Source organism: Zalophus californianus, chromosome 9 (genome assembly GCF_009762305.2).
Source record: "Zalophus californianus isolate mZalCal1 chromosome 9, mZalCal1.pri.v2, whole genome shotgun sequence".
NCBI lineage: Eukaryota > Metazoa > Chordata > Mammalia > Carnivora > Otariidae > Zalophus > Zalophus californianus.
The window spans coordinates 63,750,657-63,770,651 of NC_045603.1; the positions used below are offsets into that span (position 1 = coordinate 63,750,657).

Sequence of the window (19,995 nt, forward strand, 5' to 3'; positions counted from 1 at the left end):
AGATGCCCCTCATTGCACCCCCGCTCGGCCCAGCGCGGCTTCTCCTACCCCGGCACCGGGGAGGTTTACCAAGCCGGACCCGACCGGGCCCGAGGAGAGTGTTTCTCTATTGGGGGAGGGGAGCTCCTTCCCACCGGAGCGGAAGCAGTGCTCTCCGGACGGGCGGACTTAGCTCTTGTCCTGGGAACATCTGGAGGGGGCTGGGAGGGGCGCGCATCCAAGAAGAACGTGGATTGGCTGCGCGGAAGGAGGGAGGCGGGGTCTGGGCGAGGGGCGGGGCTCACTGGCCCCTTTAAAGCCTTGACATCAAGAGGCGGCCCCAGCACCCCCCTTCTTCTGCCCCCCGCCCCCGAGCCGCGGCCATGGACCCGGCGGATCTGGCCTGCCCTGGCCCAGCTCAACACCTGATTTCGGTGAGTTCCAGGCCTACTTGGGAATTAAAGGGCGGCGAGTGGAGGGTCTGCAAGCTGTGGGCTGGGGGTGGGCGGTTTGAAGGGTAAGACTCTCGTGGCAGCCTTGGGTCGGAGGGGGCGGCGCGCCTTCCTGCCCGGACCTCGCTGCCTGCCCCTCCCTCCCGCCGCACTGTCCCCAGCGGGGGTGGGGGGGTGGGGGTCCGGCTGCTACTCTGTCCACCCCCACCCCACCCCCTCCCGCCCCCCGCGCCCTCCTCGCGCACACTCCATGGCCCCGGAAGGGAAACTTTCGGGACAGGGGGATGTTCCGGGGGCCGGTCTCCCTCCCTCTTTGAAAGCACTGACCTTGCCCCAGCTGCGCACCCCACCCCACCCGCATCCCACCGTCCGGGTGCCGCTTAGCGGTGCAGGGTTGTTGCGCAGGGCGGGGGGGGAGGGTGGTGGAGGGAGGCTCTCCCCAAAGCGCAGGCGCGGAGACGAGCCCTGGGCTCCTCTTCGCCCTCCTTGCAGTCCCCGTGGCCTGGGGCGGTAGGGCGTGGGGAAGATGGGGAGAGGCGGAGAGATCAGGGTCTCTAGGAACAATCCTTCGGTGGCTTTGAGGGGCTGCGGGAAGGACGGAGGCGGGGGGCCAGCAGGCTGAACACTAAAGAGAGGCTGAGGGAGGGAGAAGGGCTGGGCAGGGTGTGGGGCCAGGGCAGCGCCTGCAGAAAAGGCTCTCTGGGTCCTGGCTGCGGTGCCAGAAGAATGCAGAGAATTTATCTGTGCCCGACACTCCCCTGGCCTAGGCCGACTAGAAAATCGGCTCACCGAACCCCAGCCCCCTTCTTCTTATTCTGGGCTCAAGCTCTCAGGTCTCCAGCCCTGGCACTGCCCCAAGGGCACGGAGGTCCCTCGCCTCCCGCGGGCCTGGTTTTCCATACTCTCAGCGCTGTCCACCCAGCCAGCCAGCTGCTGCTTAAACGCTCGCCTTTCTGAGGAACCAGGGGTCTTAGACTGACGGCAGATCCCTCTCATTCCCTCCCAGCCGCTCTCTCCCTCGCCTTGGGTCCTCCTGCCTAAGCGCAGCTGTCTGCCAGAGGCCGCGGCTGGAGGCAGATGCCTGGGACAGGGATGGTACTGGGAGACAGTGGCCACCCGTTCTGTGGTCTGTACTCAATGGGGAAAATGAACCCAGCCTAGTTGCCTTGTTGCAGACCCTGTCTTGCAAGACCCCTTGTCTTTCAAGAAGGGAGACACAAAATTCACTACTCATATTGGTTCCTTGTCTTTCTAGGAACAGCCTAGCTTTAGCGGGTTTCCTACTTCAGAGAAACATGTGTATTCCTGTCTGGGGAGAGATAGTCGCACATAGTTCAACTTTGTTTTCAAAGTCTGTGGTCTGTGCATGAGGTGGCTCAGGCCCTCCAGCATCTTTATTCAGCTTAGGGCTTTGGAACAGAGTGGGAACCTGGGGAGGCAGATGGCCTGGGTTGCAGGGAAGAAGGCTGTTCCACAATAGGCAGAAACCAATGTATATGAGGACCAAGCTGCTGTCACTGTGGCCTGGGAGTCAGAAGCACTGGTCCCTGCTCTTCCCAGTTTGCTGTGTGACTTTGGCCCAGACAGTCTGCCTCTCTGGGGCTCTTTTCGCTCATCTGTAAAATTCAGCAGTTGGACTGGAAAGCTCTAACATTCCCTTTCACTTGTTGACCTTGTGTGGTTCCATTGATAAGTGACTCTGAAAGGGAGAAAGGTCCCCTGGCTGGGTGACTTAGTTTGAGGAGGTAGGTGTTGGCTGATACAGTTACCCAAGCCACAGTTACCCAAGATTGCAGGGGTGCAGACTCCCTTATTCTCCTACGACTAGCCATTGTCTTGCTCACCGCTGTTGGCTTGGGGTGTGAACTCTTGCTGGCTGGGGTTTGGCCCACCCATCAAGGCCTCTGCTGAGATATCCTGGCAGGCCAGTCTTTGAGTTGGGCCTTTGGGGAGGAGTTGAGAGAAGGGTAGGCAGCCAAGGGCCAGCCGGGTAAGCAGATTCCCAGGAGACAGTTTGCATCTCAGCTGTTGGGACTTGTTTTAGGATCTGAGCCAGGGAGCACAGTACACTCATCCGCCCTCCTATGGGAGGAGGATGAGAGCCCCGCTGCTGTTGCCCATCTCCCTCCCTGGCCCTCCTCACTTCACCTGTGTACTCACAGCCCCCAGGCCCCAGGCAGTGGGCTTAAGGAGTTTTCCCTGCTGCCCTCACCCAGCCCAGCCAGCCTCCTGGGCCCTTCCACGGCACCCTGGCAGCAGGGAGAAACTGCCCCAGCCCCGCCTTTCCCGGCCTCCTTCCCTTCTGGGGGTATGGTTTCTCAGGAGTCAGGCTCTCCAGGTTGGGACTTGCTCTCTAGCCTAAGAGCCAAAGGCCTTCACGTTTCCTTGTTTGTTTTCATCCTTGATCTCCCAGGTGCCAGGGGGGATGTTAGAGGAGGTGGTGGTTAGAGAGGCTGTGGGATTGGTTGGACATGGGGACACATTGTCTGCATTGCTTTTCCCTGTGCTAGCTCTCCTGGGCCTGGGGAGCCCCCTTCCCTGGGCCCTGCTGCCCACGGACTGAAGCTGCAGCAGGAGGCATTTAGGTTAGACCCCAAGGAAACCTTCCTCACTGCGAGGAGCCCCTGGAATGGAAAATGGAAGCTCCCAGCGAGGTCAGTTTCCAGTCCCTGTCAGAGTGAGGGATGCGGCTGTTGCTAGGCAGAGGCTGCTCTTTCCTCCTGGGGTGTGGCTCTGAGGCTGGCCAGCTGGAGTCCCCGTTGGAAGCAGGAGGAGAAAGGACCCTTGCCCAGTAGCCGAAGAGGGGACCCCAGCCCCATCGGCTCTGGGTCACCAGAACTGCATCTCTTAGAACAAACGCCACTTCTCGCCCTGCTTCCCTCAGCTCCTCCCCCAGTTCACACCACTACCACGGTCTGCTTTGACAGGCCTCGCCCGAACCTGGCAGGCGCCTCCAGCCCCAGTCTGGCTGCGCTAATGGACTGATTGGATTTTCTATACTTGGAGTTTGGGATTTCTGACTGAACATGCAAATTTATGTAAATCAATCTGGGATCTGCCACCACATCAAAACAACATAGAGTCATAGGCTGGAAGGAATCCTAGAGACATCTAGTCCAACGCCCTCGTGTTAAAAATGGGGAAACTGAAGTCCAGAGGGGGAAGTGATTCATACAATGATGAGTGTCAATGGCCAGGCTCCTGACTCTGATCTGGTGTGTTACATGGTCTCCCTCTGCCTTAATTTCTCGGGCATGAAGGGCCTGGCCGAATTTAAAGCAGAAAGGGCAGTTCTGGGACCTGAGACTGTGGAGAGCTGGACCCTTGGAGGGTCAGAGTGTTATCTCAGGGTCTCCCCAGGGGCTCTGGTCAGATCTAACATGCTGAAGAAAAATAACTTCGGATCCCTTCGAACAACACCCTTGTTTTTCCCCAGGCCCTGCCCTGGAAGGTTGGAGGACAAGGTCATTGGTTGCTGCCTGGCTTGGGCCTTGTGGTTTTCCCAGAGCTGAGATTGTGTCTGTTCCGGCACCTCTCACAGTACCAGGCACACAGTAGGCTATGGATGGCTCTGCACAGGCAGTGCCTCTGTCTTTACCCTCCCATCCTCATGTGAGTCTCCGCTGCTTCCCTCCATGGCCGGGGTGGGAAAAGATCGTTAGTCTTCTGTGACTTTTTGCCTCCCCTCCCCTGCCCTTGCTATAAGAAGGATCTCATTTTTTTGAGATCAGTGCCAAAGTTGGAAGGGGGCTACAGAGATGGGCTTGGGTCCCTAAGAAGTAGTCTCTCCACTTCTTGACATGTTTCTGATTTGATACACACACACACACACACACACACGCTCAGCTGTAAGATGCCCCCTGTTCCCGCTTCAGAGATGGTGCCTGTGGCGTGGGGCTGTTTGGAAGGCTGAGCCCTCACTTACCCCATGGTGCTTGCGTGTGTTGCAGAGATGGTGGAGATGCTCAGAGCAGCTGTTGGCCCGCCTTGTAGCACTTTGGCAGAGTAAGTGTATGGGCTCAAGATCAGAGGCCCTGACTCCCAGCCAAGGCCACCACCAGGCCCTGCTGCAGCCTGGGGAGGGGGCTTGGGACACATCTGGGGTCTTCCTCACCTTTATCCCAAACCCAGGCCCCGCTGACTCTGAAAGGAGAGGCCCCCCCCGCCCCCTCCCCCCACCTTCTTCAACATCTTCCCAAAACACAGCAGGTACAGAGCCAGCACTGCCCATCGGCCCTCAGCTCCTATATCCTTAGTTCCTTGTGAGGGGAAATCCTTCCTGCGCCTCAGTTTCCCAGCCTGTGCTGATGGATTAATAACACATCATCACTGGGGTGTGGCACCTGTTAACTAATTGCCATTCTCCCAACTCTGGGAGTTACATGGATGAAAGAGGCCTGAGGAGGCCAGGCTGTTATTAAGGTGAATTATCACTGCTATTATTACTGATTTCTTTTTTTTTATTTTTTTTATTTTTTTAAAAGATTTTATTTATTTATTCATGAGAGACAGAGAGAGAGAGAGAGGCAGAGGGAGAAGCAGGCTCCCAAGGAGCAGGGAGCCTGATGTGGGACTCGATCCCAGGACCCTGGGATCATGACCTGAGCCGAAGGCAGACGCTTAACCATCTAAGCCACCCAGGCACCCTATTATTACTGATTTCTAAAAGTCAAGCAGCCCCGGAGAAGAGCCCAGTCAGGCACAGCTCCCTGGATCCTTATGGCGGTCCTTGAGCTCTGGGAGTTCTCTGGTACTCACTAGGCTTTTAAAAATATCTATATCTGTATCTGTAGAGATATTTTAAAAGGAGAGATGACCCCATTCTGCTTCTCATGCTGATGCCTGCAAGGCTTGAGTGGTGGTGGGTGCTGCTTGGGCCACTGGTGTGCAGTTCCCATTCTCGTGCAGGGCTTGAAACTGTCCCTCCCCGCTGACCCTCTGGGTAGAAGAATGATGAGGTTTTTCCTAGATGGGACTGTGAGGGGCTCCAGAACTCCTGGGGTGTGGCCCTAGGGTTCTCAGCAGTCGTTCCTATGGGCTGATTCATTTCACCCTCGGCTGGCTTGATGTGGGGGCTGTAATTGGTCCTTTTGTGTGATGATCTGTTGAGACACCCCCAGAACCTGCCCGCAGCAGCTGCAGGGACCTCCAGGTGTCCTTTACCCCAACTTACTCCCACCTGCCCCAAACTCTTCCCCTTGCCCAACCACCCACCTCTGCCCCTGCCCCTTGGGATCTAGAATGAACCCAGTTCTTACCCAGGAGGAAGTGGCCCTGACCAACTTCCGAACAGTTTGGTGCTCCCATGCCACACCACAGGCTAGGGGTGGCAGGGCCTCTCTCCTAGCCCAGAGAGAAAGGGAGTGAAGACTAGTGTCCTTTGGCCAGAGTCCCCACACTCATCTAGCCAGACCTCCTCACCTCTCCCTTGTCCCAAGGGCCGGTCCCTACTTCCTAATATGGGGAGAGAAGAGATAGCCCCAGCTGGGAGGGCCTTTAGAAATCACCTGGGCAGGTGGTTGTTCCTGCCAACATTTTTTTTTTCAAAGTTTTATATTTTAGGTTTTCACTAGCATTTTTAAAAATATAGTCCAAAAATCAAAATGGTACAAAAAGGTGTATGTTGAGAAATTGTGCTCCTACCTTCACCCCTTTTCCCTCCGCAGATAATCAGTTACCAGTTTCTTACATATCCCTCAAGAATGTCTTTACACAAAACAAATACAAATGTCTATCCTTATTTTTCTCCCTTATCCAAAAGATAGCAGATAGCATACACTGTCTTCATCTGTTAGCTGTTGGCAGTGTCTGGGTGTGCGTGGATTTCTCCTGCCACCTGGCAGTTCTCTGGTTTCTGGTCTTTACTGCCCACCCCAGGGTCACCCAGTCGATCCCAGGCGATGAGCAGGGTTTGTTCACCTTCGTGTACTGAACTTCATTCAGATGCCAAGGTTTAGGCCCAAACCAGCCTCTGAGGCATTCTCAGCAGTTACTGTGGGCGAGGTGTAGTGCTAGACCCTGGGGGTACAGTGCTGATCCCAAAAGTCTACCCTAATCAAATAATTCAGCAGTTGTAGAACCACAGCTGCAACGCAGGCTACCAAGAAAGGGCATATACCATAAGAGCAAGTAATCAGAGGCCCTGGGCCGCCTTGGTGTATGCAGGAGTGTGCATGTCCTGGGGGGGGGGCACATGGCAGGGCACGGCGTGAAGCTGGGGGCAGGAGGCTGGGGGCCGGGACTGTAAATATAGTGCCACGTGACCTGGAAAGCTGCGTTTTTCAACTTGACTTCTGTGGCTTCTCTTCTCCCCCCTCTCCCAGTCTGTGGGATGTCCTGGGCCCCTTGAGTTTTATTATGTCCAAGACAAGAACCCCTCTTCTCTGCCAGATGGTGCTGCTAATGCCTTCTCCCCACCCCCACCCCACTGCCTTGTCTCCCCAGCTCTAGGCCTGCAGTCTCCTGAAGCTGGAGCCTTCCTTTCCCCTGTAGGCCGAAGGGAAGTTGGGGGGTGTTTGCTTCTCACTTCCTCTCTAGACGGCACCTCACTTCCTGTCCCTGGGACCAGGAGAAGGCTTAAGCTCTCGGCTTTGCTGACCCTTCCTCTCCCTACTCCCCACCCCCCTGCTTTCCTGGGAAGCCCGTCGGCCCTGTAGGAGAAAGGCAGAATCCAAACCAAGGGCTTCTCCCTAAAAGCCCTGCCGAGCTGCTCACCTTCAACCCCCTACCCCAGCTGCAATCCCTTTCCAGACATGATCTCATCCTTCTATGCCCTGCAGGAAAAGTCAGAGAGAGTTCACCCCACTTTACGGATAGGAAAACTGAGTCCCAGAAGGGGACTCAGGGTCACTCAGTGCAGCCCAGCCAGAACCGGAAGCCAGAAAGCCTCACTCCCACTTGTGGGCACAAGTAAGAGCAGAGTCCAGTGAGGGCTTGTGGGTGAGCCAGAGCTACTTTCTGTTCCCATTGAAGGCTACTTACTTCTTGCCCGAGCTGGCAGCTTAGGAAGTCACCTCTGGGCTCTGGCCAAATGGCACCTACTGAGTCAACACTGAAGCTGCCCAGACCTGGAAGGCACTTGGCCGGCCAGAGCCTGTTCCCTTTGAAGAAAGAGGCCAGGATAGGAACCTGAGGGAGTGAGCCCCGGGGGCTGAGGCTGGGGGCTGGGAAGGTGTAGCCTACAGGTGCAGCCTGTGTGGCCTCCCAGGCCCTCTTCCTCTTGGATCTGAGAACAGAGAGCTGACGTTCCAGTAGTCAACTCAGCAGTCGCCTCCACGACGGCCTCCAGGAGTCTCTCTGCCTCAGCTCTTCCTGTGGAATCCAGCTCGTGTCTCCGGTTACACCCTGGGTGTTGAAAATATGCTGACTCTGCTATTGGGTTGGGAGATAGGAGAGGAGTTAGTAACTGGCATGGGCCAGGGGACCAGGAAACACTCCCCTTCAAATGCCCTCCAGTCCAGCTGCACTGCGTTTCCGTACACACCCCGAGATTTGTGCCTCCTTCTGTTTCTGCCTGCCTTTTGCCTAGAAGGACCCCCTTGCCGTTCCCTTGTACCTAAACCCCACTGGTCTACAAAGTCTCCGTTCCCTTGATGCCTTGCATTCTGAAAAACTGTTGCAGCTGCAGCTTAATATTTCTCTCCTGATTTTTAAAGTTCTCCAAATGACTTCTCTTGTGGCACATCCTCCACAGTATGGCTCTTACCTGCATGTATCACATCCCCTACTAGATTGAAAGCCCCAAGAAGTCAGAAGAGCTGAGCCATCTCTGAATTGCCCCCAGTCCCCAGCCTTGGTCCTCCTCCCGAGTGATCTTTTGGGAAGTATCTGCAGAATGAATAGCTTAGTCCCATTGGCCAGAAGGAGTCACCAGGCCCAGGAGTGGGTTGAGGGCTTGGATAAGGTCTTATCAACATTAGGGACAAAACTGAAAATGTCCCTTGCTCACCTCTCCGCATGGTTTGGCCTCAGAGCCATTTGGGCAGGGGACAGTTGGGGGTCTTTACGAGAAGCTGAGGAGTCCACCATCCCTTCTTTGTGGTCTTACTCTGTCTGGAAGGAAAGGAGATGACCAGGGTCAGGGCTTCACTGCAGGAGTGTGGAGGAGCACAGAAATGCAGGCAGGGCTCATCCTCAGGGAGCTCCCCTTCCAAGGGCACAGGAAGTCCCCTCTTCCTCACGGGGGAGGACTAGAGAACAGGATGTGTTACCGTTGGAAATACCGCTCCTGCAGGAGGTGCTTCAAGAAGCCACGTCTGTTCCGTTCAGGGCAGCTTTGCAGGAGAATTGCTGGGCGGGGGAGGCGCTGGGCTTCAGTGCTGCGTGGAGGGCTTTGGTCTGTCCCCAGAGCAGAGGTCATGGGAAGGTTTGAGGCTGTAGAGACACAATCGGAGGTACAGTTTTAGAAAGAGGACTGCTCTGGTGGAGCTCCTTGGAAAAGTGATTGTGGCAGGGAAAATATAAGATTAGTCTGGAACATCTTATGGTGCCAGGAAGCAAGCAGATGTTCAAAAGTAAATACATTTTTTTTTTTAAGATTTTATTTATTTCAGACAGAGAACGTGTGTGCCTGCGCAGGGGCGGGGGGTGGGGGGGGGTGGGGAGGGGCAGAGGGAGAGGGAGCCGGATGCGGGGCTCGATCCCAGGACCCAAGGATCATGACCTGAGCCGAAGGCAGACGCCCAACCGACTGAGCCACCCAGGCGCCCCGTAAATAAATTTTTTTAAATGGAGGCATGTGGAAAGCGGAGGAACCGACCTGAAAGAGTTCTCGATGATCAAAGCTGGAATTTAAGCAATGAAATAAGTGATGATAATATTGGATTCTAATCCAAAGAATAAAATATCTATGAGTTCATGCTAATATAGATATGTAATTAAGTAAATCAGTGGCAGTGAAGGGACAGCTCTTCCTTACAGAAAATTTCTAATTAATAAATGTATAAGGAATGAGGGAAATCAAAAATTATCATTAGAACACTACAGTAATTGCTCTTAGCAAGATCCACTGATGAATCCTAAAATTAGCAGGTGAAAATTGAAGCAGAAACAGGGTATTTGCGTGGTCACAAAGTATTGCCCTGCAAACTGGTTACTAATGACAAAAGGAAAAATAGTAACTTTACAGATAAACAGATAAACCCACTAGATACCACCTAACTAGGTGCTCAAGGTTAACGTCACCAGTCATAAGACATCTCAACATTATACCCCCTGATAAAATGCACTGAAAAGGGCACATCACCTCTGTGGTATTCTTTCCAAAAATTCATAACCTCAGTCTAATTGGAGAAAACATCAAAGAAACCCCAGTAAGGGAATACTCTCCAAAATACTGACCTGATCAGTTCCCTTCCAGAATGTCAAGGTCATGAAAGACTACTGAGAAACTATCATGAATCATAGGAAAATAAGGAGATTTGGTGATTAAGTACAATGTGGGATCATGGATTCGATGTTGGAATAGAACGTCAGTGGAAAAACTGGGAAGATCCAAATAAAGTCTGGGTTTGGGTTTGTTTTTTTTTTTTTAATTGTTCTTCTAAAGAAAGTTGTAGAACAGTGAGAACATTGCTGTGTCTTTTTTTTTTTTAAGTGTGTGTATGTGTATACACAACCATACAAAGTTTTAAAATACACACACACAGAAGTAGAGGTGCAAGATGGCTGGGCGGGGGAGGAGCATCCTAGACCAGGGAAAAGTCATCTAGGAGAGGGTGGTCACCATCAGGAAAGTGAAAAGACAAGCTATGGAATAGGAGAAAATATCTGCAAGTCATATACCTTATAAGAGACTTGTATTCAAAATATATAAAAAGTCCTTATAACTTTATTGAAAAAAAAACCCCACATAATCCAATTAAAAATGGGAGAGGGATCTAATAGACATTCCTCCAGGGAAGATACACAAATGGCTAATAAGCACATGAAAAGGTGCTCAACATCCTTAAATAGGGAAATATAAATCATTACCATCATGAGGGATCACTTCACACTTACTCAGGTGACTAGAATCCGAAAATCAGACAGTAACCAACGGTGAGGATATAGAGAAATGGAAATCCTCATACACTCTCGGTGGGACTAAAATGGTGCCTTTGCTTTAAAGATTTTATTTATTTATTTATTTATTTATTTATTTATTTGAGAGAGAGAATGAGAGAGAGAGCATGAGAGGGGGGAGGGTCAGAGGGAGAAGCAGACTCCCTGCTCAGCAGGGAGCCCGATGTGGGACTCGATCCTGGGACTCCAGGATCATGACCTGAGCCGAAGGCAGTCGCTTAACCAACTGAGCCACCCAGGCGCCCGGTGCCTTTGCTTTAACAATTTGGCAGTTCCTCCAAAAGGTAAACCTAAAGTGACCATGTGATCCAGCAAGTCTACTCCGAGGTATATACCCAAGAGAAGTGACTACATCCACACAAAAACTTGCACACAAATGCTCACGGCAGCATTGTTCATGAGAGCCAAAAAGTGGAAACAGTCCAAATGTCCATCAACAGATGAAGAGATAAACTGGTGGCACATCAGTTATTTATCAGAATACTATTTGGCCGTAAAAAAAGGTGTAATTGGGGCGCCTGGGTGGCTCAGTCGTTAATCATGATCATGATCATGATCAGGTCATGATCCCAGGGTCCTGGGATCCAGTCCCTTATCGGGCTCCCTGCTCAGCGGGAAGCCTACTTCTCCCTCTCCCACTCCCCCTGCTTGTGTTCCTGCTCTTGCTGTGTCTCTCTCTCTCTGTCAAATAAATAAATAAAATCTTAAAAAAAAAAAAAGGAACATAGTGCTGATCCGCACTTCAACATGGATGAGCCTTGCAGATGTGATGCAAGTGACAGAAGCCAGTCATGAAGACCACCTGTTCTATGAGTCCATTCATATGAAATGTCCAGAATAGGGAAATCTGTAGACAGAAAACAAATTAGTTCAGGGGTGAGGGGGTGCTACTTAAAGGGTAATGAAAATGTTCTGCAGGTGTCACAATGGCATAGATCTGTGACTGCACTATGAACCACTGGATTGCACACTTTAAATGGGTGAGTCATAGGGGATGTGAACTATGTCTTGAAGCTTAAAAAAGTCCAGGAGGAAGTGGCCACCAGAGGCGCTTGTGCCTGAGAAGGTGACAGGGATGGAAAAATCTTGTTTGGATTTAGCATTGTGGCGGTTAACTGCTGACTTTGGACCAGGTTGAGGAAGGAGTGAGAAGTGAGGATGGGTGTTTTGTTTTGTTTTAGAAGTTTGGCTTGGAAGGGCAAAAGAGGGCATGGTCTGGGGAAATGTCAGGGGGAAATTATTTTTTAGATGAAAGACACCTGAGAAGCTTTAAAGGCTGATGGGAAAGGTCGCTTCAGGAGGTCATTACTGAAGACCTAAGTGGGAATGGGCCGGGGCAGGAGGGACTGCCCTTGCCTGGGAAGTCGGCAGCCCCTCTGCTATACCGGGAGGACATGGGGAGAGGGGGAGGTGCAAGGGTTCTGATGGGAGGACGCGGGCAGATTTGAGGGGTTTTCCCTCTGCTGGCTTTAATCCTCTGGGGGAAGGAGGGCAGGCAATTTGAGAAGAGTGGAGTGGGTGTGAAGTAGCCCTTAGAGGGTAAGAGTGCAACTCTTAACAGTAAACCTCAGTGTTGATGGCTTTCCTTTGGTGAGGAGAGAATAAGAAACAGTGTGAGCAAAAGCCTGAGGACAGAAGTGAGTGTCAAGTCTCATCCTGTGCTATCCCCAACATCTAGACTCTGTGGGAAAAAAAAGCATTGACCTAGAAGGCTCAAGTCAAGGAATCCCAGGGATCTTCTAGAATTGTACCATCTAGTACAGTAGCCACAAGCTGCATGTGGTTATTGAAATTTAAAATTCATTTTCCTCGGTTGAACTAGCTACATTTTTTTTTCTAAGATTTTATTTAATTTATTTATTTGAGAGAGAGAAAGCATGTGAAAGCATGAACGTGGGGGCAGGGCAGAGGGCAAGGGAGAAGCAGGCTTCCCGCTGATGCGGGGCTCGATCCCAGGACGCTGGGATCATGACCTGAGCCAAAGGCAAACGCTTAACGACTGAGCCACCCAGGCATCCTGAACTAGTTTTATTTCAAGGGCTCAATAGCCACATGTAGCTAGTGGCTACCATATTGGACAGCACAGAAAAAACATTTCATCGTCACAGAATGTTCTACTGGACAACACTTCTAGAAAAGTGATTCTCAAACTATTTTGGCCTGAGGACCCCTCCAACCTCTTAAAAATTGAGGACCTCCAAAGAGCTTTGGTTTATATAGGTTATACCTTTTGACACTTACTGTCATGTAAATTAGAACTGGGAGTTTTAAACATTTAATTAACTTAGAATAATAATAAACCTATTATATGTTAACATATTTTATGAAAAATAACTATATATTTTCCAGGACAAAAAAAAAACAGTGAAAAGAATGGCATGTATGTTCTTGCATATATGTCATGTCTGACTTAATAAAAGTCATCTGGATTCTCATATCTGCTTCTGTATTCAGTCTGTTGTGATATCACATATCATGTAGTCTCTGGAAAATGCCACTATAGACTCACGAGAGAATGAGAGTTAAAAAAGCAAATAATGTCTTAGTAGTATTATGAAAATAGTTTCAACTCTGTGAATTCCTTGGATGAACGTCAGGGTTCCTGGACCGTATTTTGAGAACCACTGTTGTAGAACAGCCTGCATTTGGCACCAAGGAACTTGGCCTTGAGAGATTGAGTGATTTGCCTAAAGCCACACAGCGAGTAAATTGTAGTGTTGGGACTAGACTCTAAATCTGCCTTCTGGCTGGAATGAGCCCAGCTAGGCTTTGGTGAGTGGGGACTAGGTTTCGTGGCTGTGGAGCCCCTGGCCATGTGGCCCTATAAATAAACCCATTGTGTCTGTGTCTGAGCCCCTTCCCTCTCCCCACCTCCAGCAGCTGCTTTTTTTTGTCGTTGGGTTATGCTGTGGACAGGGAGCATCAAGGAGCTGGGAGAGGGGAGGTAAGGGGTGTTGGAGCCTGTAAGACTTTGGGGCTCAACGCGACTGCCCTTCCTCCTGCCTACCTGGAGGGGCAGGGGACTGATCCTACTGTGGGGTCAGAAAGAACCCACACTAAGGAATGGAGGTTCTTGTAGTGCCTGTGAAGAGGAAGTTGGAAGGGGCCGCAGGGGCCCCTTCCCCATGGACACATGCCTCTCAGTAGGGCTATTGTGTCTTAGGGCCAGTTGTCAGGAGGAGGGAAGGAAATTCTTGTCTGTCCTCTTTCCCTGGGGCGGGGCGGCGGGGGGGAGGCCAGTTGGAATTCCTATGGCTAAACGATGCTTTGGGCAGGGATTAAGGTGGCTGCTTTCAGGCCACGGATGCCCTGGGGCACCAGTCCCTTTATTCCCTTGCCACACCCACAGCAGCCCCGGGCTGGGGCTGATACGGTCAGAAAAGACTTTGCAATGGGTGCAGAAGTTGCTGTTTACAAGTGGACTCTTGGGTGTGACGGGGATTCCAGAAAGCAGCTGGGGGATGGGGGGAGCGGCGGCGGGCGGGGGGGGGGGGGGGCGGGTAACGGTTGTTGTTACGGATGATTCTGTTATTAAAGTGAGCTTCTCCATCTCTGCCTTCCCACAGCTGCCCTCCCTCCCCCACCTCCTGGTCCCTGGCTTCTGTCCCTAGAGGACTCTGGGGGGAACAGCTGGTGAGTGAGGGGCTCATGGGGCCCAGAGCCCTTGGCTAAGGGCCGGGATGAGGGAGCGCAGAAGACAGGCTTACTGCCACCTCTCTAGTCCCTTCCTCCCAGGCCTAGGCTTGGAGTTCAGGGAGGGGTCTTGCCTGTGCCCTGGCTGGGCGGAGGGTGGGCACTGTAGACCTTACTCCTTTGCTCTGGCCAATTGAAAGGCCGGGACAGTCAGCTCTCTTTTGGGGGCCCTGTGACAGACTGGGCTGAAGAGACAGAGTCACCAGATGCACTCAGTGATCAGGCTGAGCCAGCCGCGTCCCCAGGTTACCCAGAGCCCCCTGAGCAGCTGTTCCCCTTTCCCTGTCCCTGGTTGCTGCCAGTGGCCCCCCACCCCCACTGGAGGGCCCCAGAGGCGCTGGTCTTCCTCCCTTCCTCTCCCCCCCTCCCCTCGGCACTGAGGTCACCTCCCTCTGAATCAGGCCTTTGTGGGGGGCGGGGCTGCCCGTTGGCAGTTCTGGCGGGAGAAGCCTCCAGTTCACGTTGGAGCTCCCACCTCCTGCAGCTCCATCTCTACCCAACGTGGCCTGCATCATGTGTTCCAGACCCAACATCCAACATCCGGGCGTGTCGGGCGTGTCGTGGGACCACGGGAGGAATGTTTGAAACCAGGGCCATCCTGAAGAACCCAGGTTGGGGGTTTTCCAGGCCTGGGGTGGGGCTGAGCCCAGAAGCTGTGAGTAGGAGCTGTGGAGCCTGAGGGAGGAGGAGGGTGTGCAGCCCCCGGGAGAGGGACCCCACTGACACGCGGCAGGGACAACCACTGGGGAACAAACGTGGGTTGGTTTTCTCCCCATGAGATTTAGACCGAAAACCCAGGCTGTGAGGGGCCAAATTCCTCATTAGGCTCAGACTGGGAGCTGGAGGTGGTAGTATCTCCTTATATTCCCTAGAGGAGAGTGAAGCTGTAAGAAGCGTTCTTTGCGCCATAGAAATCTTAAACTCCGACTGTGGTCCTGCTCACAGCGTGCACTGCTCCAGGCGCCAAGTTTAAATGCAGGCCTCTTCCCTGTGACTCAGGCAATCCGGGCTGCCAGCTTCCTGCCCCTCTGCTTGTGGCCCTGCGGACGGAGAGAAGGCCTCTGGTCCTGGGTTGGCCAGACCACCTCGGCTGAGGGCAGAAAACTTCTCCCCAAAGTGAGGTTGAGTCACAGTCTGTCTTCGTTTCCGGAGCCTCTCCCGAAGCCCAGCCGGGGAGACGGAGACAGTTCCACATGACAGAGCTGTTGCTTTTGGGTGGCCTGTCACTTGGAGGGTCTCCCCCAGGTCACAGTGGGTCTCAGGCCTCCCTGACCTGGGATCCACAGAAGCTCAGATTGAGGGAGTGGCGGCATTCAGCTGGGGGCGGGGGAGGTGTATCCGGTCCCCACCCTCCTCAACACGCAGAAAACCACAGACATGATCCACAGCCAGTCCCCATGATCTGGGCCTCCTGAAGGCATTTTTATTTTTGTTTTTTTAGGAAAAGATATTCTCCCAGAGCATCTTCACCCTTAGTTTGGTTTTTGCTGTCGCTGTGGGGACCACAAAGACTTGGGCTTTCCCCCAGCTTTATCTTCCTCCCTTTCTGGCCCTGGACCCTGCCGTGTTCACCTCACTGTTTTCCTTCACCCTCCCAAGTCTGTCTCTCCCTTCCCCCACGACTCCGGAGGTGTCCACAGGGGAGAACGGGTGCGGGGACTGGGGGGGGCGGAGCTAGGGCACCCTGGGGGCACTGGGAGCCTCTGAGGAGCGGGCGTGCCGGGGTGCTGGGGTGGGGTCTAACTCAAGTGGTGGAGGTAACCCGAGGCCTTTTTTGGTTTTAACCCCTATTTATGTATGTGGGAAGGAGGATATTTCCTGAATTTTTTTCATTTTTTTCCAAGCCCGTCCATTTCTAAAAATATCAAACACGATAATGTCATGAGCAAATGAAGTTATACTCAATACATTTTTCATGATGTTAAAATAACAAAGGACTCGAGATTGTTGTGGAGCGTTTAAAAATAAGTATTACAAGTTTTTCCTTTTCCTGCAGTTTTCAGAAGCCCCCTTCCCGCTGTCATACACACAGGGGCACAGTCTCTCGCACTGGGAAAGAAGGTTCTCTCCGTTTGCAATTGCCCCTTTTTCCCTCTGGGGTGAAGGCTGGGCTGGCAGCTGGCAGGGAGGGGTTGAGGAGGAGGAGGCCTCTGAGCGCGGGGTGGGTGTGCGGCGCTGTCAGATCTGCGGGTGCCCCCACTGCCCAGACCCCGCAGGGAGGAGCCTGGGACTCGGCGTCCCTTACAGATGAACATCCAGTAGCAGCAGGCATCGAGGTGGGACTTAGCATCGTACCTCTGTCGGGATGTGATCACGCAAAGTCTCCATTTATTGAGTTCACGCAAGACCCTCTACACGCATTATCTCATTTCACCCCCAACAACCATTTGGGCTGAGTATTCTTAGGCCCGTTTTACAAGTGAGGAAACATCTTGTAGAGTCAGGATTCTCACCCGGATCTGTCCCATACGTATATCATAGCTCCAGGAGCCCTAGGACTCTTAAGAAGCTTACAGTACGACTCGTGCGTGTACGGAGAGGCCGCCTAGGAAGGGGGAAAGCGAGGCCTGTCCGCTGTGCTTGGTGATCCAGCCGTATGTCTTGGGCAGCCCCCTTGACCCGCAGATACGGCACCCTCACCCGGGCTGGTGCCCACCCCCGTAAAGTTGTTAGGATCAGGGGCAGTGGTCCCTGAGAAAGGGAATGCGCTTCCCGTTCCAGGATTTCATCTGGACGCCCCCGAGATCTCTGCTTCGGTGTCACCTCTCGGTGCCTTATGGGGACCCGCTGTATGTCCATTGGCTTCTCTGTGCGTTATCTGCCTCCCCCAGTAGAATGGAAGCTTCACAGAGGCAGGGCTTTCTCTGGCTTGTTCATCCCCAAGGCCCAGTGCCTGGCACACAGCAGGAGCCCAGTAAATGCTTGTGGAACGCACGGCTGACACACCGTGTCCCTCTTTCTCCACAGGTGAGGTGACCGTTCCGGCGGCTAGTGTGAGTGTGCCGGCCTGGGTGAGGAGGCAGAGACAGGTGAGGGGCTTTGAGCCTGTGCATGCTGGGGTGGGGGGGACTGGAGGAGGGGGCGGGGGGCCGGGGAGGCGTCGCCTGCGCCCCACCGCGGAGGACAGAGGAGGGATCGTTCAGATGCCTGGCCGGTGAGCTGCTAGAGGCTCCTCTCTTGCTTGCTCTGACAGTACTAAGCTCCTTTTGTGGGGGCCACAGTGGGTCAGAGAGTGGACTGGGGGCCTTCGCCCTTTTACATTAGGAAGGGTTTTCCCATCTACTGGAAATTTCTGCAATATTTGTGCAAAAGAAGGAAATGAGGACTTTCCTCTAGCAGAGAAATTGCAACTCAAATAGCAGCTGAAAACTCGTCAGGTACAGCCAGTAACTACGGCAATAGTCCGGTGACCTATACGTCATGGTACAGGACAGAAGCCTGGCTGCGCCGTTCTCAGGCAGTGACAGACGAGTCGGTTTCGTCATCAGTCTGTCCCCAACCTGCCAGGTAGCCCACCAAGGAGTGCGAGTCTGGGCAGGGACCTGAATGCAGAGTGCCCGTCTTCACGGGGTCGGCTCTCCTGGGGAGGCGGGCGGTTGCAGAACTGTGCAGGAGGGGTGCCTGACCCGGACTTGGAGCGGGAACCCCGAAGAATGCATAGGAAGGAGCTGGCTGGGTGGAAAGCAGGGAGGCGTCAGGGGACCCCTGCAGAGGGAATGGCACGCACCAAGAGACTGGGCCACTGGGGCCTGGCCGGGAGCAGGGAGCTGGTGAGGCACGCAGGCTCCCTCCCACTGTGCCAGGAAGATCAAGTGTGCCGGTTCGAGGCCGATCTCAGCAAAGAATTCCGCTCTCTTGGTCATCGGCCAGTGTCTGTGTGACCTGTGGTGGGGTGAGCGCAGTGACTGAGGTTTATGAAACAATGGTCTCCGTTCTTAAAATGGGCAGAGTGTGCCTGTGTGTCTGTCCTAGGACCAGAAGAGCCTGAGTCAGACCCTGAGTTGTTACAATATCCGTGGCCCATTGGTCACACTAGACTTCCAGAACGCTGACGAGTTTTGTCTTTGGCCTCCTCCTCCACTCACCTCCTCCCTGTGCCCTGGAGTAGCCTGCCAGGGCGTCTCTCACTTGTTCCAGGGCCTGATGTCAGAGGCCATGGACCAGCCCGCTGGGAGCCCTGGAAAGCCGAGGCCAGGAGAGGGTGGTGACAGTGGCACGGAACCGGGCACCTGCCAGGAGCTTCTGCACCGACTTCGGGAGCTAGAGGTGGGGCACGAGACAGGGTGAGGGTGGCAGTGCCAGCTGGGGCCCTCAGGAGCTTGGGTAGGCCTTATGGATGTGGGTGGACCTTCCTCTCAACCCGCTTTGCCGGGCTGGAGCAGAGCTAAACGTTCTCTAGCAAAGCTCCTCTGAGAAGCCCTTTCTTTGCTCTGAGCTCTCCAACCTGGGAGGGGGGCGCAGCTTGGGAGAAGAGGCATGCACAGGGGCAGGGCTGTCCTAGCCCCCAAACGTCTCCCTTCTTTCCCCCCTTTTCTCCCCCCACTTTCACGCCCTTGCCAGTGTAAGAAAGGCATGGTCACAGGGACCACAGGAAGAAGGGTTTAGATGACCCAGGGCTTAGGAGTTGAGGGGCAAGGACAAGGACCCCTCAACTAAGCTCTTCGCCATCTTCTTAAGACCCTGCCCTCCTCCCTCCAGCCTCCTCTGCCCAACGCCCAGGGAAATAAGGGTTACTTTGGGCACATCCCAGCTTAGGTCCTCCTGGCCACTGTGTCTCCGCAGTCCCTCCAACCTCCCTGACTGAGGTCGGGCTTTACAGAAAACCAGCAGCCATCTCAGCTCTGCCTTTCTGATGCCTTCCATCTGTCTCTGTAGGCCTCCCCGTGGGGAATGCAGCCAGAACCAAGAGCTGGGGAAGGGGTGTAGCTAGTAGACTCCATGCCTCCCCTTCCCCAAAAAGAATTTGCCCTGGTGGAGGAATGATCCCACAGCCTCCTTATCGGCCCCCTTTCTCCTTCCTGCAGGCAGAGAACTCGGCGCTTGCCCAGGCCAATGAAAACCAGCGGGAGACCTATGAACGCTGTCTAGATGAGGTCGGTGGGGTCTCCAGGGGGACTGATGCAGGGGGAGGTGGGGAAGCTGGGAGGAGCACGGGTTGTCGGTGCTCCAGGCAGAGGCTGGTGGGCTGATAGCTGTGCCTCGGGCCCTCTGTCCCCAGGTTGCCAACCATGTGGTGCAGGCACTGCTAAACCAGAAGGTAAGCAGCCACAGGAGACATTCTCGCCCCTGAGCCCAGACGCCCTGGGGAGAGGCCCTGAATACAGCAGGGGAAGTCCTTCCTGGGGACCCCTGAGCCTACTCACGTAGGGGCTAGAGGAGGGAGCTTGGTGGAAATGGCCTATTGACCCTCCAACAAGGCTCCTTCTCCCCACCTCAGACAGGTCCATACTGTTCTACCTGGAGGAGAGGTGGGCTCGGTAAGGCCAGGTCTCTGAGCTATGGTAACTTTGATTTGGGCTTGAAGCCTTCCCTAGTCCTGGCCTCCGCTGTTTTCTCCAGATTGTGATGGCCCTGATAGCAGTGTTAATATTGTGAGCATAAGGTGGCATCTAAATATTTACTCAAGTACTGTGGGAACTTCTTGACTTCTGAGCCACTCTGACCCCCAGGTCTTCCTCTGCCTTATATGGGCCCTTCTTTGATGTGTGGTTTCTTAGAGGCAGGGGGTTGGCTCAAGGGATGGGAAAGATGCCAAAGGGAATAGGGTTTACCTCCCACCAGGGGTGGTAGACTTTAGAGAATTTACCAT

General features: G+C 53.7%; 1 protein-coding gene across 8 annotated transcripts in view; it reads left to right on the forward strand.

Annotated features, from left to right (window-relative positions):
- The first annotated feature begins 305 nt into the window (after window positions 1-305).
- Window positions 306-19,995, forward strand: part of NCKAP5L (NCK associated protein 5 like) — a 30,942-nt gene continuing 11,252 nt past the window's right edge. The window contains exons 1-5 of one of the 8 annotated variants that reach the window (XM_027595666.2): window positions 306-413; window positions 17,154-17,215; window positions 18,324-18,452; window positions 19,211-19,279; window positions 19,405-19,443. In XM_027595666.2, the coding sequence (XP_027451467.1) occupies window positions 18,330-18,452; window positions 19,211-19,279; window positions 19,405-19,443 (231 nt within the window). In that variant the 5' untranslated portion in view covers window positions 306-413; window positions 17,154-17,215; window positions 18,324-18,329. The other 7 variants (XM_027595660.2, XM_027595661.2, XM_027595664.2 and 4 more) reach the window with 7 other exon arrangements.